Raw genomic sequence first — 20,736 nt, 5'->3', positions numbered from 1 at the left:
GAAATAAAAGTAATTATAATTATTATTTATATTTCCCGAACCCAAGCCTAACACATATTTTATTCTAGGAAAATTTTAAATTAATTCCTTACAGTTTTAAGCACCTGTTTTAATCGTCAAATATTTAACAAATAAAAACAAAAGCAAGAAAGTATCCAATTTAACAGGAACTTAATGTTATAAAATAAGGGATACTTTCATATGAAATAAAGGTAATTATGTCAAAGTAGTTACTTTCCTTCTACTAAATCTATAATAATTAATACAAAAAACGAGTTTATAATCCATTTTAAAATATAAACAAAAGCTGGAACTAATTGTTCTGAACATTTCCCCCAAAAAATAGACAATGATCCTGACATTGATAGCACTAAAACCCTTTAAAAAGAATTCCCTCCCAAATTTCCATATCATACTCAACAAGCTGCGAATGGCCGTTTCCGACCCATCTTTTCATTGCGGAAAATAAGGGCTCGTCGCAATCACTTTTGAGCTCCTTGGAAAGGCTCACAATCGCAGACATTAAATCAAATTTCCGCACAATTCAAGGCAAGACTCCCCCGGCAAAGGGGGTATGCGAAAAATTGTGTTAGCTGCGGTTGGCGTTCCTCCGGCCTTCTGGTTATTTCGATGCCACGGCTTCGCCACTTAAATATTCAAAGCGAAAAGTTGGTAGCCCTATACACCCACCTTGGCGTCTTGGCTGACTTTCCCCCTTGCCATGGCAGTGTTTTCTTTACTTTTCTTTATTATTCAAACGCCGCTTTTCATGTGCAGTGCCGAAAAAATTCCCACAGGATGCAGTCAAAGGCAGCAGGTGAGGGGGGTTAGTCCTCGACTGGGGTGGGTTAGATAAAGTTAGAGAAGCTTGTTACACACATGTGCAGTTCTTTAAACGTTTTTATCGAGCTCATCTTGGGTTTTGTGGGGTGAATCGAGGATATTCCCCAAGGATATTTCACCTTTTAGTTAATTCAAGGTGGGCAAAAGAGCATATATATGAAATGGTTACTAAAAATGATTTTTATATTTCAAAATTCAAATAGCCCGCCAAGGCCTGCATGCTTTCCAACACTTATTCCTGTTTCTTGGTTTTTGTCCAGGATAAAACCAGTGTGTACACATTATATAAAGAGAAACTCTTTTTAGCGCCAACAGATATATTCTTATGAAAAACGAAACGGAAAGCAACGAAACGCATTTAAGAGAAGCATTAAGATGAAGATACATTAGTTCTTACATCGTTGTATTGATGTTTTTGCAATTTACCAGTGTGACCCCTCTTTTAATGTGCTATATACACCGAGCATAGATCTGGCCACACTGCCGCGGATCTAACAAAGTTTTCCGGTACGGTCACACCTCGTAAATTCCAGTGAAATATTCTGCCGCTGTTGTCAACGTAAAAATCGTTACGATTTTCACAAATATCCGCTCTATATACCAACTTTTGAGCCGATAAGCAAGCATTATTCGCGGCGAAAGAAGATCAAGTAGCACCGCCTGAGCTTGCGTGAAAACGTGTCCGGAAAAGCCAAAAGACGGACGAGTCCCAGTGAGTGCAAGCGAGAGAGAGACAGAGACGGTGACAGCGACACCGACACCCTCAGCTCCCCCCTTCCCCCTGGCCAAGCGAACGACAGATTTCCCAGCGAAAAAGTGAGAATTCAAGAGACTTTCCAGCGGACAGCGAAAGGCAGCGAAAATGCAAATAAATCTTAAGGTGAAGACCTTAGATGCTCGCACCCATGAATTCAGCATCGACAATGAGGTAAGTTTCTTATATTTTTTGAGGTTGTGGCCAGAGATCTAGAGGCTTCTACATATGCATATATGTACATATATCTATGCCCCTCTCCAGATCACAATCCGTCAGTTCAAGGACCAAATAGCGGAGAAGACCAACATAGCGGCGGAGAACCAGCGCATCATCTACCAAGGACGTGTGCTTGTCGATGAGAAGCAGGTGAAGGAATATGGTGAGTCATGCCTCCTGGGCCTACTTTGATTGCACACACACTAAAAACCAATGAACTTTCACACCTTTTCTGCATCTCCAGATGTCGACGGCAAGGTGCTGCACGTGGCAGAGCGTCCACCTTTCTCGCAGCGCGGAACCAATGCCCGGAACAATGATGAACCGATGCGCACCTTCCGTAATGTGGCACGCCCGCCGCCAGGAATGCGCACATCCCCCTATTTCCGTGCCCTTGATGGCATGCTGGTGGGCACCATGGCCATACCAGTGAACAATGGCCCTGTGGCCGGGGTACGCACTCACAACACATTCCCGTGCAGAAATTTCTTTAAACATATTTAATCCCTGCAGACCCGCACTCCGCCCACTCGCTATCCCAACTCCTCGTCCTTTTGCATCAATCGCATCACTGTGGCCATGCACATGATCGATTGCGCCGGCAACATAGCCGCCTATCTGGAGAATCCTGCAGTGGGATTGAATAACCAGTCTCTGGACATCCTGCAACGCGGTCGCTGGTCCATGGAGTCAACAGTCGTTGAGGTAGGCGTCTCATCCACTGATCTGCCACGCAACAACAACATTATCGATATGGTCCAGGACGCTGTGACCGCTGCTCTGTCACGTACTGGAGCCCGTAACTACACGGTGGTGCAGCTACCCACGGTTTACACCAACGAAAGCGGCGAGACCAGTCAGCAGCGTGCTGTAGAGGCTGCCGGCAGCGAGGGTGCTGCGGCAGGAACACCTAGCGATGCCGGCGGTGAGACAACAGCGGCCACTGTCATCATTGAGGATGTGATCGAAACGGACGATGAGGCCGCCGATGGGGCCTCTGATCGTTCGGCAACGCCTACTCCGGACCCGGAGGTGGAGGGAGCAGTTGGTGGTCAACCGGCTGCGAATGCGAATGCGACTGCAGCTGCTGCTGCTGCTGCCACTTCTGCGGCACCCAGCACCTCCGCCACTGCTGGCGAGGCAGCGACTGATCAAGCTGGTGTCGAGGGAGCCAATAATACGGGCCCAAGACGCCGCACCCGGCCCCAAGTCTTGGCCCAGGTGATTCTGCATTATCGCCGTGTTCAAACACGACTGGCGCCCTTCGTGGATCGCTACTACGACATCCTACAGAACGATCCAACCTTCGAGGAGAGTGTGAGTAACCAGGCTTAAGTGCATATAAAGATCCCTACGCTATAACCTATATATATTTGTTCTCCCCAGGACACTGCTGGACGTGAGGATGCCCAACGCATCTTTGACCGAGTCTCTGAGGCTTTCCACTACCTTTCGCATGCCCAGCATGCCATCTCCGATTTAATGCTTGATCTATCGCAGCCAGGACCGCGAGTGCTCACCTGCCGACCGATTCTCGTTGAACAGAGCGGCTATATACGCTCGAATAATATATTTACGCCCAACTTTTTGGCTCCTCCGCCGGGTCTGCTCAACGAGATGGGATTCCGCTCTGGAGAACATGGTGCCGCTGCACCTGGAACTCAAACTCCCGCCACAGCGGCACCCACTCCGACTGCTGCTCCTGCACCAGCTGCTGCCGCTGCCTCAGAGCCTGCCTCAAATGTGCAAGCAGCCCAAGCTGCGGCGGCCATGGTCGAGGTTGCCAATCGAGCTGCTGGAGCCGCTGCCGAGTTGGCTGTTCAAGCTGCCAATGCAGCCGGAGCTGCGAACGTAGCTGCGGCTAATGCTGCCAATGCAGCAGTTGCAGCCGCTTTTGGTTCGGAAAGCGACCGCGTGGCGGATCCAGTCGATGAGCCCATGGTGGCGCCCAATGCTTCGAGCGGCGCCGGTACTCAGGCTCAACAGCAGTCACGCGTGGAAATGGGTAAGATGGTTCTTCAATACTTGAACCCCTTTACCAGTCTTGATACAGTGCGTTTCATAAGAGAGAACGAAGTGATTTCCTTTTAACAAAATTACCTCAAAGCAATGAAACTCTCTGTATCACCCATTGTATTTCTTAATGATTTTCTAGAGCACGATCACGAAGATCAAGATCAGACAACTGTCCAAGATCAAACAACTGTCCAAGAGACCCCCAGGGCAGCTCCCAGGCTGCGTGTCTATGTGCCAGTGACCCTGCCACCGCCCAGTACGTTTTGGTTGTTCATTTTGAAGCCCGCTCTCATGTCAGTCACGTTGGACTAACCCCGCGTTACAAGCTCATGTTCACTGCATCCCTTGTTTTGGTTCCACTTAATCTGTTGTTCGTTTTTTTAGAGACCAGCCCCTAACCAGATTAATCCCTGCTTAAGATTGTTTTCGAGATGAGTTTCTAACTTCCTTTGATTGTCTTGCAGATCCCCAGATGGAGATGGTACGACTTCTTCAGACCATGATCAACGTGGCTAACAACGAGGCAAACGAAGTTCATGCCGAGTTCAATTCGCCCAACATCATGTCGATCAACTTGCCCGTTCATGTGATGACTGCCGCAGTGCGTCCGGCTCCCGCTGGATCAGCCCCAGCTGCAGCAGCAGCTGGAGCTTCTGCTCCGGCCGCGGAAGCCTCCAATGAAAGTTCTCCGGCTGCTAGCAATGGCGAGTCCCCGACAGCTGCTTCCACTTCGAATGGAAATCGAAGCGGAGAACAGAGGGCCAACACTTTGCCCACCACTTCGACCCAGACTCGCTCGACATCGCGTCCTCAGATTCAGATCGGAGGCAACAACAACTGGGGTGGACGCATTGCGCCCACGCACACAGCCTTTGATCGCTTCCTGCCTTGCAACAGTCATCACATCAGGGAGCCAGAGCAACTGCATCATAATACCAATGCGACCGGCAACAACAACCGCAGCACTACTACAGCACCAGCAAGCGGAGCCGCTATAGTCTCGCCCACAACCGCCGCTGGACCTCGTCCTGGTGAGTACAAATGTTGTCTATGCAACGCCACATCATGTCCATGTCCCTGGCCACGCCCCCATCGCACGCCCCTTCATCATCAGCACACAGACTCATTAAACACAGAGATGGAAAGCTCCGGTCAAAATTGAATGCCAGTCGAATCGTTTCCTAAAGTATTCTATTCTGAAATAATACGCTTTGATGGTTAAATCGGGAATAAAGAATTCAGTTAAATAATTTGACATTAGGTTTCGAAATTAGTGAGGAAATATTCTTGAAAACTTTTGATATTTAAACTTTAAAAAAGAGACTTTTATCGATATATTTGAGATTAGATATTATTGTCCGTATGTCATCTCAGACTTTATCCTCTCGGTAGACCTTCCTTATTTCGAGTTCCTCTGAAAGGAGTAGCTCTTTGTTAGCAGAACCCACTCCCTAAGCGATTCGACTGTCGACCGGCATCCATCTTTGAAATTAATCTCCATTCTATCCATGTCATCATCTAGTCACCTCTGATCGCATCCAACGCGGCAGTGCCAACGTACGCTCCACGTGGTCGTCACGCCGCCAGCGTCCCGCAAGCAATCAACTGAACAGCCTCCGGCCGGCAGCCTGGGCGCAGGCCCAGACCCAGACCCATAGCCAGGCCGCCCACGTTGGTAGTGGTAGTGGTGGTGGTGTTGGTGTTGGTGTTGGCATCCCCACTCTTAGGGGTGGAGCCGCAAGAGTGCGTGTCATGGGAAGAGTGCCCATTAATCGCGATCGGCTTGTGACGGCTCGACCGGTCCTCGTTGGTGGTGGCACCAACAACACCAACGGCGGCCTAGGAGCCGTCCGTCGGGGGCGCATCCAGACCGCCACCGGCCGCCTGTCCAGACAATTCCCCACCCAACTCGCTAATTTTTTGCTTAATAATCTGAGAAATAATGCGCAATCAGCTCCGGCAGGCAGCGCCGCCGTCACCACCGCCGAGGGAGTGGCAGCCATCTCGGCCACAGCAGCAGCAGCAACAGCCGCCGCAGCAGCGCCAGCATCAGTGGCATCTGCAACAGTCACCCCAACCGTCGCTGCTCCATCATCGCAGGCGATTCCGACCATGCCAAGCGTTGATGCAAGCAACCTGCGCTCGCAGCTGCGCAACTTCCTCAACGACAGCCTGTTCGCCGGCGGAGTGCCCATCAACGACCAGACGATCCCCGACGCAATCGGACGGGCCTTGGAATGGTTCGGCGAGAGCCTGGTCTATTTGCCGCAGTACGAACGGCCGGAGTACAACTCCAGGGACTCGGTGTGCAACATCCTGCGCGTCAGTCTGCGCCTGATCTTCGAGCTGTGCAGCAGCGCGCCTGGAGGTGCTTCGACGGGATCGAGTGCTCAGTTCGAGCAGAGCCTCAAGGAGATCTGTGACCAGTTCCGCAAGCGTCTCTACAGCGTGCTCTTTCTGTGCCTGGGCAGCGCCAATGCGGAGCTCTATTGGCGTCAACTGATGCGCCTGCTGTGCGCTCCCCTTCGATCTAGTAAGTTTCCAAATAAAACATAGCTAGAATCCTGGACTCACTTGCCTCTCTTGCAGATTTCCGCAACGAAGCGCTGCAGTTCTTGTGCATCTATATAGATCCCACAATTCCCGCTCAGACGGACACCGTAGATGCCCAACAGTTCCTTGTCCTGCGCAGCACCCAAGCAGTCTCTCCCACTGATGCCGCTGAGGTAAGCAGACATAATCCCTTTCCTGGACTTCAGGCATTACTAAATGTAGCCTTTTGTGGCGCCACCCCATTTGGCGTTTAATCCACAGCAGCAACCGCAACCACCGCAGCTGGAAACTCTGGACACAGATGTGGAAATGGCCGAAGTGGCTGCTAGCAGTAGTAGCAGTGCTTCCGCAGACACTTTGCCCGCTGTGATTGTGGGCTCTGAGCCGTGGCACATGAGTTTCCCCAACGACTGGTTGCCAGTGATAACCCGCGACCTGCAGACCCAGACTGAGGTAAGTTCTCCTGAGTGTCCCTTTTTAGTTGAAACCCATTTAAATGCCTGACATTCCTGCAGCAAAGCAACCGCCCGCAGCCACCCTACTCTGATGCCTACATCTCCGGAATGTCTGCCAAGCGCCGCAAGATTATACAGTCGGAGAAGCCGACGCCCAGTGTGGAGTGCCTCATCGCCAGCGGTGTGCAGCGGGCCATTCAGAACTCTGGCCTGGGTGGTGTTAATGGCAGTGCCCCCAGTTCCTCGATCAGTGCGGATACCGTGATCGGTTCCATTGCGCATGACACCGGCATTCAGGCCTCTTACACGGACGCAGTGCGAAGCATTGTCCGTGAGAGAATCAAACAGGATGCCGACTATAAGCCCAACAAGTATCCGCAGATAGCCAAGTTCGCCGAGCAGAAATAGGGCGTCGTAGGGCAAAGGATAAACCTGGCCACCTAGTGCTTGTTGTACATTTTACTTTAACGCATCGTATTTAATTTAGTTTAATGGATAAGTTCTGTTTAAAACGAGGAGACGACGATTACGGCGACAACACCCACACACGGAGAGGACCTTTAGCAAATGCTTCGACCTATATAGAATAATAATATCCAAACTGATATACATATATGTATTCTTCACACAACACAATGGGAAACGACGAACGGGAACCCAGTCAGGAGCAAAATAAACACACTTATTAACCAAAATCGAATGGCTAGTGGATTGTTGGAATGGATTGGACTGAATGGGGACCACACACCGCGTGGAATGCTTTCAATTGTCCCAAATGGCTGTGGCGTCCCCACGGCGCGTGACGTGGTAGTGAGAGCAGAGAACTGAATAGACCCGTGACGACAGCCGAATTCCGAATATTCCAGCCAAATATTTTGAATGGCGCCGCCGGCATTGACGTGAGCCGATGGCACATGATTGCTGAATGGCCCATGACGATCGATACCGGAATGTGGAGAGCAGAGCAGAGCAGTTCAAGTGGACGCTTCTTGGTCATTACAGCGATATTGATTTGAGGAGGCGTGTTTTCCAACCATTTGACCAGCCCACATATCCTACCATCACCATCGACAGCGAATTCCTCTGCGAGCCTACGCTACTCTTGTTATTATTGTTGTCGCCTGCAATCGAAACACGAAAATGTGTCACATAAAAATGTTGAGAATATTTATGTGCAAAAAAACACAAAACAAATAATAACCGCAAATAACGAAAAACGAGAAAAAGAGAGATGAAAACATGTATGAATAAATAATAATAATTATTAATACTTGACGCTTTTCTTTAAATATTTACTGTGAATGATTGGATCCTATAAATAGGCTGTCTACGTAATCGATGTATATTTTTAATACCCACAGTTATGGGAAACAGTGCGTTTCAAAAACAACAGAGACATTACATTGGATCTTTTGGGAAATCAGAAGGAAAGCTCTTTTATTTTAGAAGGATTGAAATGGTTTTAAAATATTCTACTTGTATGATTTTAGATTCTAATTATTTTCTTATATAGTTTAAAGAACCTTCTGAGCTACATCTTATAGCATTGTATAAACCTTCTTTTAATTAATTTTGCAATATTTTATATGCCAAATAATCAGAGAAATCAAGTGATTCTAGGATCCTGTAGGATTAAGCGTCTGTTTTCAATAACTTTTAATTACTATTATTGCATTTAATAATCAGCAATTAATGTAACATATCGTAAAGGAGAAATGTAAGAAGGAATATCAATAATATTCTTTATGTTATTCATACGATTATGAGCCCTACTGTATGTAATTAAGTTAATCTTTCCAGACGACCCTAAACATAATCGTGCCAAGGCTTCTTGGTAGCTGGCAGTCTGCAGCCTGGAAAATGTATGGAAACCCATCTCGATGATGTGGTATTGGATGCAGACGCGGATGGTGCGTGCCAGCAAGTTGGATGGTCCACAGAAGCCACTCACTCACTCGCCTGCTCACAGCTCCCCGTCTGATGATCCCGATGATTAATTGCGGCCAGATCGGCGAGGAGACATAGACAGCGACAGCGACATCGACATCGACATCGACATCGTTGGCACGCGCAATCCAGGGAATGTGCGGAATTCGCGGCGAGTGCATTTAAGGCGCCGAGTGGCTCATTATGCATGCGCGGGGCCCAGAACTTCGAAATAAATTAAGGCAGCGGACTTTGATGCATGGCTCTGCCACCTCCTCCTCCTCCTGATGCTGCTCCTCCTACCGATGCTCCCCTCCTGCAGCTGGCGCCAGTGGAAAATTTTCATCTGCCATTCTGAAATGTTTGGCCCAATCTCAATTGGGCTGCTGCAGCAGCAGATCCTTAAACAAGCCGGTTCCATTCAATCGCTGCTAACCAGGCACACCACCCCAAGATCCCATACGATCCGATACGATCCGAAACGGAACGAAATGTCATAATTAAAAACATTTCTCAGCGAGTGCCAGATGTCGGGGTGTGTGTGTGTATATGCAAAGGACAATTAATTAAGAGTGTGTTAAACACCAAGATGCACATATGTAAGTAACAGAAGTGCAGACATTTTGTCCTTTTTAATACCCTTTTCAGGGTATTTTAATTTTAGTCAGAAGCTTGTAACCCTGTGAAGGAGTCATTTCCAACCCTATGAATCATATATATTTATGATCCGCGTCAATAGCAGAGTCGATTTAGAGTTTTGGAAGAAATATAAATTTTCGAAATTTTATAAGGGGTTAAAATTTTCAGAATTTGATAAAAATTTTAATTTGTTTTAATTGTAAATAAAGACCTTTTAAAAAATAACATAGGAACAATTTTCGAACTTAAAATTTAGCTTTTTTTGGCTTAGCTACAAGTTTTTAAAATTTTGATTTTTAGAAAAAAAATTTCATATTTAAATATTGATAAATATCGATCGAAAGAATACGAATATTTAAAGATTAGTTGTGATCCATTACCGATTTAATCCTATAATTCAATTGCTAACTGTAAGAATATATCGGTTTCCAGTAATCAAATTCAGTTTTGATTTTTAAACAATATTTAACAAATATTCTGTTGGAAATAACTAAATATACTAGTAGTTTGTAAGAATGTCAACACTTTATATATAAAATCAAAATTACAAAACTAATAAAGTATAATATATCTTTCTTCCAAAATTATTATATTTCAGAATTTTTCCTTTAAATAGACAAATGCAGCATGTTGTTTTTAAAATCTACATCTTTTTATTATAATATAATTCACAGCTAAACTCAAAATTACCCAAAATAATTCAGTTTACAACATTTTCCATCCAGTTTTTTAAGGCACTGGTGACTGCCAGCACTGACGCACCAACAACATGTGTCCACAACAATGATTATGATGCCCCATACATAGAACTAGGTACTCAAGTAGAAGATCCCAGAGCTGCAGTAGGCAGCCACTCGAAGGGGGCACAAACAAAAAAAAAAAAACACGCACATCGGGATTGAGATCGAGATTGAGTTGAAGATGTGGCTGGGAGATTGATGGCTGGCGCCGAAAGAACAGGAACACATGTAATTGAGTGTTGTGGACAATTACACGAGTCCCCGGCACGCAGCGCCCCGTTTGCCTAGATCTCAGATCGCCAATTGGCCAAAAAGCCGCTCAATCTTCTACCCGGAGAGCCAAGAGATCCAAGAGAGAGCAGAAGCATCACCAGTAGCAGCAGCATCCGAAGCAGCAGCAGCAGCAGCAGAGGCAGCATCATCATCGGCATACGGATCCTCAGCGTTTTTATTCCCACTCCCAGTCACAAACGGACCGTGCTGGAATCAAGACGTGATCACCGGGTCTAAAAGCGATTGAATCGATCGGAACCGAGACTTTGACTCACACTCATACACATACTCGCGGCGTTCGAAAAAAAAAATACAAAATAACACAACCAATATATAGTACAATACAATTTTTTAGAAGATTAATTCCGAGCATCGGCGATCTATATACGAGCGGGTCAAGAGGTCTAGCCAGATAGAAAGGGAGATCCGAGGGAGATCCGAGGGAGATCCGAGGGAGATCTGTTGGCTGCCGGGTAGCCGGGGTTGAGTGAGTGCACTAGAAGCGGAGGAGGAGCAGCTCCAGCTCCCAGGCGATTAGATCCAAACCAACCAACCAAGTTGATCCCAAAGTGCTGTGTGTGTTTTGTGTGTTTTTTGGTTTCAACCAAGAGAGCTGGAACTGTGACTGTGACTGTGACAGTGCCGCTTTTGAAATCCGATGCCAGCGGCGGTTCAGGGAATCCACGGTATTGAAATCGAAAACATAAACGAAAACGCAATCCTGCTGGAAAACCAAACTGCAATGGAAACCCCCGCACGCACACATATGTGCGTCGTCTAGTGTGTAATTTCCCCGAGAGTTTTCCGAGCTGCCTGCTCGAACAGTTACTAATCCGTCGTCCGAGCGCAAGCAACGCGTCCTGGCATCGTCCGGGAAAAACAAACAGTGAACCCAACAAAAAAATCTCCGAAATACCGAAAACATATCTATAACATATATTATATATTTTTGCCGTGCCAAAGAATTGTGAAATCGAAAATCGAAAGTCGAGTTTAAGTGCTTGAGTGGTCGCCAAAATGACGTCCCTCGTGTACACCGTCTTCCATTTGGCCTCGCTCCAGTGCTCGGTGCGTCCGGAGATCTCTCCCTGCACCTGCGAGACCGGCAAGGCCTGGAATCATGTGGAGCTCAATTGCGAAAAAGTGGAATCCTTTAATGCCGTGGTGGACAGCCTGGCCAATAAGCTCAACCCGGATACGAAAATTGACCTAAAGATCACGCATTCACAGCTGGATGACATGGAAATGCGATCGTTTACGGATATGAACTTTAATTTGTACAAGCTAAGGATGCAATGGAATGGACTAAGGTGAGTGATGATCATTATAAATGATAACATTAGGTGCTATAAAAATGTTTGGATATATTTTTATTTGTTTCTAAAGAAAGCACATTAAAAATGTAATGCTTAGAGCGATTAAATTCTATTTAGAGTTTGGAAGCTTAATATTTTATATAAGAGAGATATAAGTTGGCTAAGTAAAATACCATTTATTTGAACTTTTGATTCTATTGAAATTTTTTTTTAAAACAAGTAAAATATTATAATAATTAATGTCCCACTGTTTTATAAGGTTTCTAGAACATTATGTATTTCAAAAGTAATTCCCTTTCTTGTCATAGAACTTTCTCCAAGAAACCAATTTCAATTGGATTTGAAATTGGTAAAACCCAATAAACACTATAATTCGACAAGGAAAATCAATTGTTGCCGGGGACTTTTCCCCCGTAGATTCAATCATAAAATTTTCTTGTCTATGGGGGGAGTTCAAGGCCAGTTGAAACAGAATTTTCCGCTCGTCCGGGCTATCAATTTAGGTTCCTTAAACCCAATCAAAAAAAAAAAAACGCGGAGAGCAAAACAAATAATAATGCAAATCGTACACAAATTTCAATACGGTTTATGTAAATGCACGAAAATGTGCTCCCCAGATCGGATCAGATCTTGAGGCTTGTTTACAGCCTCCCGCCCAGTAGATACTAAAACAATAACAATGTCACTTGTTTACGTAAAAAAAGAGTCCGCCGGACTCTCATTATCTATGGCTATCCCTCAATTGGGCAAATTGGGCGCTGGCAAGGAGCTGGAGGAGGAGGCGAATCTTAATTACCGCCCAGATGATTTAATTTTTCAATTAGGAAGTAGCATTGAATTGCTGCAAATTGCGAGGGGGCCTCACTAAGACAAGACGCTGTTGTGTACAAGATCGGATCCGATTGGATCCTATCACCGAACTAAGCAGCATCTCTCCGGCGAGTACCTTTTTTTTTGTTTTGTATTCAATTGATAATTGATAATAGCTGCGGCTTATCAATACCGCTCTGGGTATATGTGAAATCCTCTATGTACTCAAATCTATATATTCAAATGTACAAGCATCGACGACATCGGCACTCACTTAATGCGTACACAAAATTGATAATTGCAGTTTATTGAAAGCGCTTTTCAACGCGGCGGCGCCTGCACGTTTTCCCGACTCTGACTCTCAATGAATTTCAATTCACTGTCGCCCTGTGTCGCTTTTGTGATTTATATATTGGCAATTATAAATAAATGCCGACAATCTGCCGCACTTTGCGAATATAGAAATAACATTCGAGCCTATTTCATAAGCGCCTGCCGCGGGTTCATTGATATTTGACTTCGCTGTGGAGGAGGCATCGATTCTCTCCGATCAAAACAAAATGCGATCGTGACTCAAGTTAAGACAAGTCTTTGTGCCCCACGCGATTTATTCGAAAAAGATCGAGCCCCGAAAAAACATATATATTTTCCATACAGATACGAGTGCTTGTTTCGAATCTTGAAGGGATTTTATAGACTGAGCGGGTGTTTTTCAAAGTTGTAAAGAAATTGATAAAAAATGTCTTCAAATAACCGATTGTTATGATTTATTATAACAAGAAAGAAAATCTTACATTTTCTTAATGGAATATTAACTTCTTAATATCTATTATTGATATTGATATTTATACATTATTACTCAATTTCCTGAAATGTTATAGTTTGATTACTTTCTAAAACCAATTTGTAATATTTGAAAACGTTAATACATCCCGTGTCAGAAACTTGGGCTATTTGTAGTTTATTTTCCTGATAATCAGATGGAATATAAACTTCTTAATTTTAATTATTGATACTATATTACTCGATTTCCTCAAATGTTATAGTTTCATGCTAAATAACATTCTAAAAACTAATTTGTAATTCTTGGAAATATAAATACATCTCCTGTCACAATCATAGGGTATTTGTAGTTTATTTTCCCGATAATCAGATTATAGTTTTCGATTTATCATCAAATGCAATTTGCGTTCGTCGCCTCTGTGTGTGTAAGGCGGAATGATTTAATTACTTGACTTGATCGAATCACAGTATTGTGCACCAGCTCGGAGCGAAGAGAGCGCGTGCCTCCAGTGCTCCATGCTCAGGGGGAACTCGCTTTTTTTTCTTTCTTTACATTGATGTCAATTTATAACAATTGACCTATTGCCTTAATATCGCGCTTTGACCAAATCATGCCAACCCAGCCAGGAAAAATACCGCACACATACGTTTGTATGTGCGTATCTCTATGGCGACATGATGATCATGACTTCCCCGTACTCGATTTTGCTCGGTACTCAATACGTACTTACTGATATGCTCATCGATGCGGCGCGTGGAATTTCCAAATGTCTGGGATTTTGGTATGGAGAACCCCTGATCTTGTAGGGTCTAATCAGTTGTAGTTGTCACATAATCGATTCTGTATAATAAATCTTGGAAGAAACTTAAGCTCTATTTAGACTTTATCCTTTAACAACATTAAATATGATCAAATCAATTGTAAGATCTCTTCTTCTCTGGTAACAACCACTTTTTCCTTGGTTATCCCTGCTCTAGGGTCTCCTGAATTTAGTCCAAGTACAGATCTTCCATCTATGTTTTAGTGAGCCCAAAAAATGTGGACCACAGCTGGCGGAGGCATTCTCCGATAAGCGCTACTGTTTCTTTTTTTTTTGATTACTTTACGAATCTGTTTTATGACTGGCGCCAAAACAATCAACTCAAGTTTATGATCACATTTTACGATCGACCATAGCCATAATCAGCAACCATTCGAGTGAAGTGTGGGCAATGGCAACTATTGAATGGATGGACACCATGGGCAGATGAACTCTGAGGCACAGGACCTATGGGGTTGAGGGGAATATGATTGCCATGTAGGGAGCATAATACAAGGTTCGGGGACAAGGCACATCGCACATCGTGGCCTTTTCTGGTCTTGTGCTTTCTCAGGCGATAAGGAGTGTGTGTGTATGATGATGGTCATTATATGTTCAGTCACTCGAAGAGATTTGTTTGAGGCTGTTACTACTCTTATCAGAGTGCAGTCGCAGCCCTGAAAAAGTGCGAAAAGTGTTGACGGCTTCCTTCATTAATTATGATAACTACTATAAGCACACATAATTTATTGAGACGCGTTCTGAGTGAATTGCTATGGAATATTCCCAGCCGATCTGTCTGGGCCCAAAACGTGATAGTGGCTTCGATAGACGGTTCCAAAAACTGATTCCCCAGGAACCAAAGTAAACAATAACAAGAGTTCTGCAACAAAAGAGTCATCAGTTTCGGCGTCAATAGCCCCAAAAAAATATTATAAATTATAAATGGAATGTTTCGAACATGTTTTTGTTTTCAATTCCGAATGGGTTGCCTCGACTCTCCGTTCTCTCCAAGTTCCGTGGTCTTTGCTCCGGGGTCAGTCAAGAGCAGTGAAGCAGGCAGTCCAATTGAATTTTATTATTACGCTCAATCAATGATCAAGGGGCCAGTTTAGGTCGTGTGACAATTATACCGCTGACGTTAAGGAATTGTAGATACATCTCTGATACACATGTCCAAGTCCGCTCCAGCTTCAGCTCCAGCTCCAGCTCCAGCCATTGCAGTCATCCCAGCTATCCCTGAGATACATATGTGCTCATTATGGATACAGTACAAGTTATCTCTTGCTCCTGCCCAGCGTTTCTCATTACATAATCAACGGCTGACAAGCGCAGCTCGTAGATTCTCCTCCTGGTTCTTCCTCCTGCTCGGAGCCGGAGCAATCAATCACGATCGTCTGGCTGGAGAGGCTGGAAGCTGGATCTAAAAATAGCGACTGCCAATCAAAGTGCTGCGTTAGTGGCTCCTCTCATATAACATGCTCGCATGCCAATAACGGGCGCCAAGGATGTCCACTCCACTCTTGGCACTTGGCACGCCATCCGCATCCACATCCACATCCACATCCAGCCCAGTTCCCATCATGAATCTGCTGTTCCATCGGCCGTTTGGCGCCTCGACGGCGACAACTTAATAGCCACCTGCAGACGTCGATAAAGATACAGTACGGGTGTGTGTGTGTGCGTGTGTGTGTGTGCAGGTGGAAGCTGGGCGGGATTGGTCAGTGGAGGCGGGGTGCAGCGCCCCCTGATAAGGCTGCGTCATCATCAGGTCCAAAGATAGACCAGGGATGCGAAATACGATCCGATTCCATTCAAAATCAATTACCAATTTGGCTGATTCATTGTCAACAAAGTGAATCAGATATTTATTGGCATTGCTAGCATCTCGATGTAAGTATCTGAATGATAAGTGCTTAAATATATTTAAATGAGTTCTTAAAACTTTTAGTCAAGGATTTGCATAGATAAGATTGATTTGATGGGTAGAGAACAAACCCAGTTTAAATAAATTAATTCCTAAATAACCTAAATTATTTAGGAGCTAATAGTATTGTGCAACACCATAAGAAAATGTCATCAGAAGTCTTAATCTATCCTCTAAGGAAATTATATGGTGTAGATCAAGACCGGAGATATGTATGTTGATAAGACTTCATTCATACAATTGTTTTCTTAAGGAGAATATGATTGTTCTATTTAATAAATAGTATTTACTAACTAACCAGAATCCAACACTTCAAATTGTTTATGGTTTCCCTGAAGTTTTTAGGTCTGCTTTTGATCAGCAAAAAATTTAGTTTAGTTTCTAAATTTAAACTTATCTAATTTAACATCTTTTCCAAAAATCATGACAAATTATAATCAATTCTGTGAAAACTGAATTCCCAGAAATCACATTTCAATATTTTAAATTTGAAACATTATTATGAAATTATTTTTATAATTTAAATTACCTATTAAATATAACTAATAAATTATTTTCATCACAACGTATTATGTATGTATAATATTATTGTATTATATTATTATTGTATGTATAATAATACGGCTTAAGATGAGAAGAATCCCCATCCAATTTTCTTGCTTTCCGGCTAATAATAATATGAAATTGTAATGGATTTGTTTTGTTTTTGGACCTATTTATAGATCGCTGCCCGAGCTGCCGTTCCGTGGGTTATCGAATGTCACCTACCTAAGCATTGGCGACAACGAACTTGACGAGATCCCGAAGCACGCCCTGAGCCACATGCCGAGCCTGCTCACGCTGGACATTGGGCGCTGTAAAATACGGGCGGTGCAGCAGGAGGACTTTCGTGGCATCCAGCTGGTGACGAACCTAATCCTGCCGAGCAATAATATAACGCGTTTGGATCGTGGTTCCTTCCCCTTGAGTCTGCTTATCCTGCATTTGGGTAGGAATCGAATAGAGTCACTCAATGGATCCCTGCATGATCTTGGTCAGCTGCAATCGCTGTTTATCAATGCGAATAATATCAGTGATCTGGATGGAGAGCTGCCGGATGGGAGCAAGTTGCGTCTGCTGATGGCCCACAACAATCGATTGGAGCGACTGCCGGCGAACATGGCTGGGATGCACAATCTGGAGACAATGCATGTGCACTTTAATCGTCTTCGTTCCTTCGATCGAGTCCTACGTAATGCTGTCAATCTATCCGAAGTGCTGGCCGAGAATAATGAGTTGGAATACCTAGCCCGAGATGAGTTTGCCTCGTGTGACAAGGTGGAGAATCTGCAACTCGGATGCAATCACATTCGCTCCCTCAACTCTTCTCTGCTGCCGATCACTAAGCTCAAGTTTGCCAACTTCTCTTTCAACGACATTGAGGAGTTCTCCATGGCGGAGCTACATGGTTTGCGCTCTCTGAGGACTCTCAGTTTGTCCAGCAATCGCATCGAGCGGTTGCTGCCTGATCCACGGGGTGTTCAGGATCTGATTCTGCTCGAGTTGCAACTGGACAACAACAGAATCGACTCACTGAACGGAGCTCTGGCGGGTCTGGGCAACCTGCGTATACTCAGCCTGGCCGAGAATCGTTTGGAGCATCTCCAGGTGGGTGACTTTGATGGTATGCACCGCCTGGAGATTCTCGACCTGACCGGTAATCAACTGGCGGAGCTAAAGCCCATGGAAACGGTGAGTAAAGATTACTTATATACTTATATTAGATTATAAATACTAAAGGAATCTATTCTTATTTCAAGACCTTGTTGCCAAACCTTAAGATCCTTAAGGTGGCATACAACAACATCACTAAATTGGAGCAGGACTTCAAGGGTTTGCCTGTTCTCTGCCAGGCCAATTTAACCAATAATCAAATCTCGACCATATCGAGTGAACTTGTCACCAATACGCGCTGCAAAAATCACAATGTTCCCGGCAAACTGGAGATACATCTAGATGGTAAGTCTCTCTATTAAATTGAGCATTAACTAGGAAAGTAATTAAACAAAAGCACTATAAAAACCTCTTTTAATTAGTTTTTAAACTTGTTTACTATTATATACTATTGCTTAGACAGGCGTCTAAGTAAATTGTAAAGAAAGCTTTTCATTGCTTTGACTATAAACTAAACTATAAACAAAAATTAATCACTCATAAAAAGTGATATTAATTATAATCTTATTTCTCATACAACGTATTCAAAAATTAAAACCTAACACTGCGGAATGCACAACATAAAATGTTGCTAGGAAATGTTTGAGCATGAGCAACACATGTTGAGCAACACTTTCAGTTCCTATCAACATATTGATGTTGCAACTGTAACGCTGACTAACTCTTCCTTGTTTATTATTCAATTGCACTTAAATTTGTCTTATTATATCATATATATACATATATTTATATTATATTTTTTATATCCACAGACAATCCCATTATGTGTGATGTGCGCCTGAACGAACTTTGCCGCTTGATGGCCGTCCAGGAGGCCCGCATCCGTGGCCGCTCGCAGTGTTTCGAAAACGACCAGGAGGTTTGCACTGTTCTACCCATGCTCTATAAAGTGGATCTACCCCTTATGGTGACCAATATAAAGCTGGTGCCCTCGCTACTCAAGGGCAATGAGGAACTGCTGCCCCCCATCATAGCCACTCTGGGCCAACCGCTCATAAATCCCGTGATCATTGGCACAGCTATAGTGCCACCTTTGCCGCCGCCATTGCTACTGACCACCACTCCAGCGCCACCTCTGCCGCTGCCTGTGGCACCGGAAGTGGAAAAGATTGAATCCACCACAGCTACTCCTGTTACAACGAGCAGCTCCACCACTGAGGAGACCGCTACTACTTCTACTTCGACGACGACTACAACGACGCCCAGCAGTCAGGTGGCTCTTGATCCCACAGAAGTAGTTATCACAACCACAGCGCCCACCACCACATCCACCAGCACCACGACTCCAAAGCCCAATGAAACGCTGCCCGTGATCGTGGAACTGCAGGAGGCCGATCTGGCCTCTCCAACTCTCAACGACACGGCAAACGCAGAGGCTGGCGGAGATCAGGTGCTCAAGGAGAAGTCCGCAGTGGTGGTGCCACCTCCCGGTCTAGAGGATCCGCTGCAACACGAACGCAAAGAGAGAGAGCGAGAGAGGAAGAGGCAGCTGGACCTGGAGCTGGAGAGGGATCTCGACCACGAGGCGGTGGCCAAGACCGAATATGAGACGGTCGAGTATATTCCCAACTTGGTGCAACCGCCGCTGGGTGCCGGCAGTGAGGCGCTAACACCGCCGCCCAGCAAGGCGAATGCCCTCGAGGAGGACTCCGATGCGCAGTCCAACTCCGTGCATGCAGAGTATCCGCATGCGGCGCAGAGCCTTCAGATACCAGAGGAGCCGCCGGAGGAGTGAGGCATCCGGGTGTAGGTACTGCGGGGGATTCCCCACAAAACATTATTTTACTGTAAAGCACAGCGCATGAGGAGCAGGTGGCGGTGGAGCTGGAGGAACCTGGAGCGAGATCGGGGCGAAGCAGCATGCGAACGGCGGGCGGATGCGAGATTCGGATTTGTATGCCTTAAGTTAACTTAGTTCTTATGTTTTTATTTAAGCCATCGCTAAATCGAACAGTTTGTCGGACGCTTTTTTTTGTTGACTTTTGTTTCGTCGATTTTTATTTCGAAAATTCGATTATGATTTCGGGGGTTCGACCGCAAACGAGAAGGAGGAGGAGCAGCAGACACGGGAGAGTACATCGATATGACCCAGGACCGACGAACGGACAGAGGACCGTCTTATGATTTAAGCTTATTTGTTGGGGGCTCAATTTCGCGTATGTATGTATGTGTTTTGGCGTTGGTCAACGGGCGTCTTTCGGTTTTCAATCTCATGGAATTTAAAACAATAAATGAGTTTTTAAACGTCTTGAAAGTTATAAAGTAGTTAAAAAGAATGAAAGTTAAGAGATTAATGTTTGATTAATAGTTTTATAGACTTTGCAATGATTTATGAATCTTTAAAACATTTCATTGCATACTTTTGAACACATTTTGAATTGATTTTAAATCTAATGCGTTTCTATTTCATATGATTTTATGGAATAATCAAATGGATGTCCGGGTTTTTGACTAAAATATTAACTAATAATTGAAAACTAATATTGATTAATGCAACCAATAAATTCGTGAGATGAAAAACCGAAAGACGACCGGCTAGATACCGGAAGGAAGTTGCGCCGGTGGCGATATCGAAATATGCAACTGCATCTATATTTAATAACTGTATACACGTATATAGTACTTAGAGTTAATCGAAGGCAAAAGAACAACAAATCGCATCGAGCTAATGTTAATAACAAACACACACACAACACATACACACACTCAAATGAACACACACACACACCAAGCAATCGTAGCAGTGCACACAGGCACAAACTGAATACACACGAGAAAAAACAAAAGAGAAAAATATATTGTTATCAGTTTCGTTAACAAAATGAGAAAATAGATTTTAGCGTGTAATTATATGAAAGTGAAAATGGTATTCTAAATAAAATCGTAAATAAAAATGGAACTTTCGTTTAATTTATTTAAATTTAATGAACATTTCAAAGAAAAAAGAAAACTTAAAACAAAATTGTGGC

The 20,736-nt window shown here is 44.4% G+C and overlaps 2 protein-coding genes and 1 long non-coding RNA gene across 15 annotated transcripts in view; 2 read left to right on the top strand and 1 right to left on the bottom strand.

Moving 5' to 3' along the window:
• The window catches only part of LOC147643481 (uncharacterized), a 162,682-nt gene that overhangs the window by 3,884 nt on the left and 138,062 nt on the right, over nucleotides 1-20,736 (bottom strand). The window lies entirely within an intron of this gene.
• On the top strand, nucleotides 1,281-7,535 carry LOC110176739 (uncharacterized). Of its 13 annotated transcripts, none has more exons than XM_086834151.1 (11): nucleotides 1,281-1,771; nucleotides 1,862-1,979; nucleotides 2,061-2,269; nucleotides 2,330-2,521; nucleotides 2,579-3,133; nucleotides 3,203-3,821; nucleotides 4,297-4,863; nucleotides 5,787-6,365; nucleotides 6,422-6,558; nucleotides 6,650-6,838; nucleotides 6,901-7,535. In XM_086834151.1, the coding sequence occupies exons 1-11, from the start codon at nucleotides 1,706-1,708 to the stop codon at nucleotides 7,246-7,248; spliced, it is 3,579 nt and encodes a 1,192-aa protein (XP_086690277.1). In that variant the 5' UTR covers nucleotides 1,281-1,705; the 3' UTR covers nucleotides 7,249-7,535. The 13 variants fall into 13 exon arrangements, with proteins under 13 accessions (XP_086690277.1, XP_086690276.1, XP_086690275.1 ...); XM_086834150.1 differs by having other exon boundaries at nucleotides 6,608-6,838; XM_086834155.1 differs by adding an exon at nucleotides 3,972-4,088 and having other exon boundaries at nucleotides 1,309-1,771; nucleotides 2,330-3,133; nucleotides 6,647-6,838.
• Nucleotides 7,752-20,666, top strand: ltl (leucine-rich repeat-containing larval translucida). Its single transcript, XM_086834156.1, has 5 exons — nucleotides 7,752-9,365; nucleotides 10,140-11,728; nucleotides 16,777-17,785; nucleotides 17,854-18,052; nucleotides 18,520-20,666. Exons 2-5 carry the CDS (start codon nucleotides 11,436-11,438, stop codon nucleotides 19,500-19,502), a joined length of 2,484 nt encoding a protein of 827 aa, XP_086690282.1. The 5' UTR covers nucleotides 7,752-9,365; nucleotides 10,140-11,435; the 3' UTR covers nucleotides 19,503-20,666.

This window comes from Drosophila serrata, unplaced genomic scaffold, assembly GCF_035046125.1.
Source record: "Drosophila serrata isolate PLE 108 unplaced genomic scaffold, ASM3504612v1 contig_272, whole genome shotgun sequence".
NCBI classification, from domain to species: domain Eukaryota; kingdom Metazoa; phylum Arthropoda; class Insecta; order Diptera; family Drosophilidae; genus Drosophila; species Drosophila serrata.
This window is presented reverse-complemented; position numbering and strand designations above follow the sequence as displayed.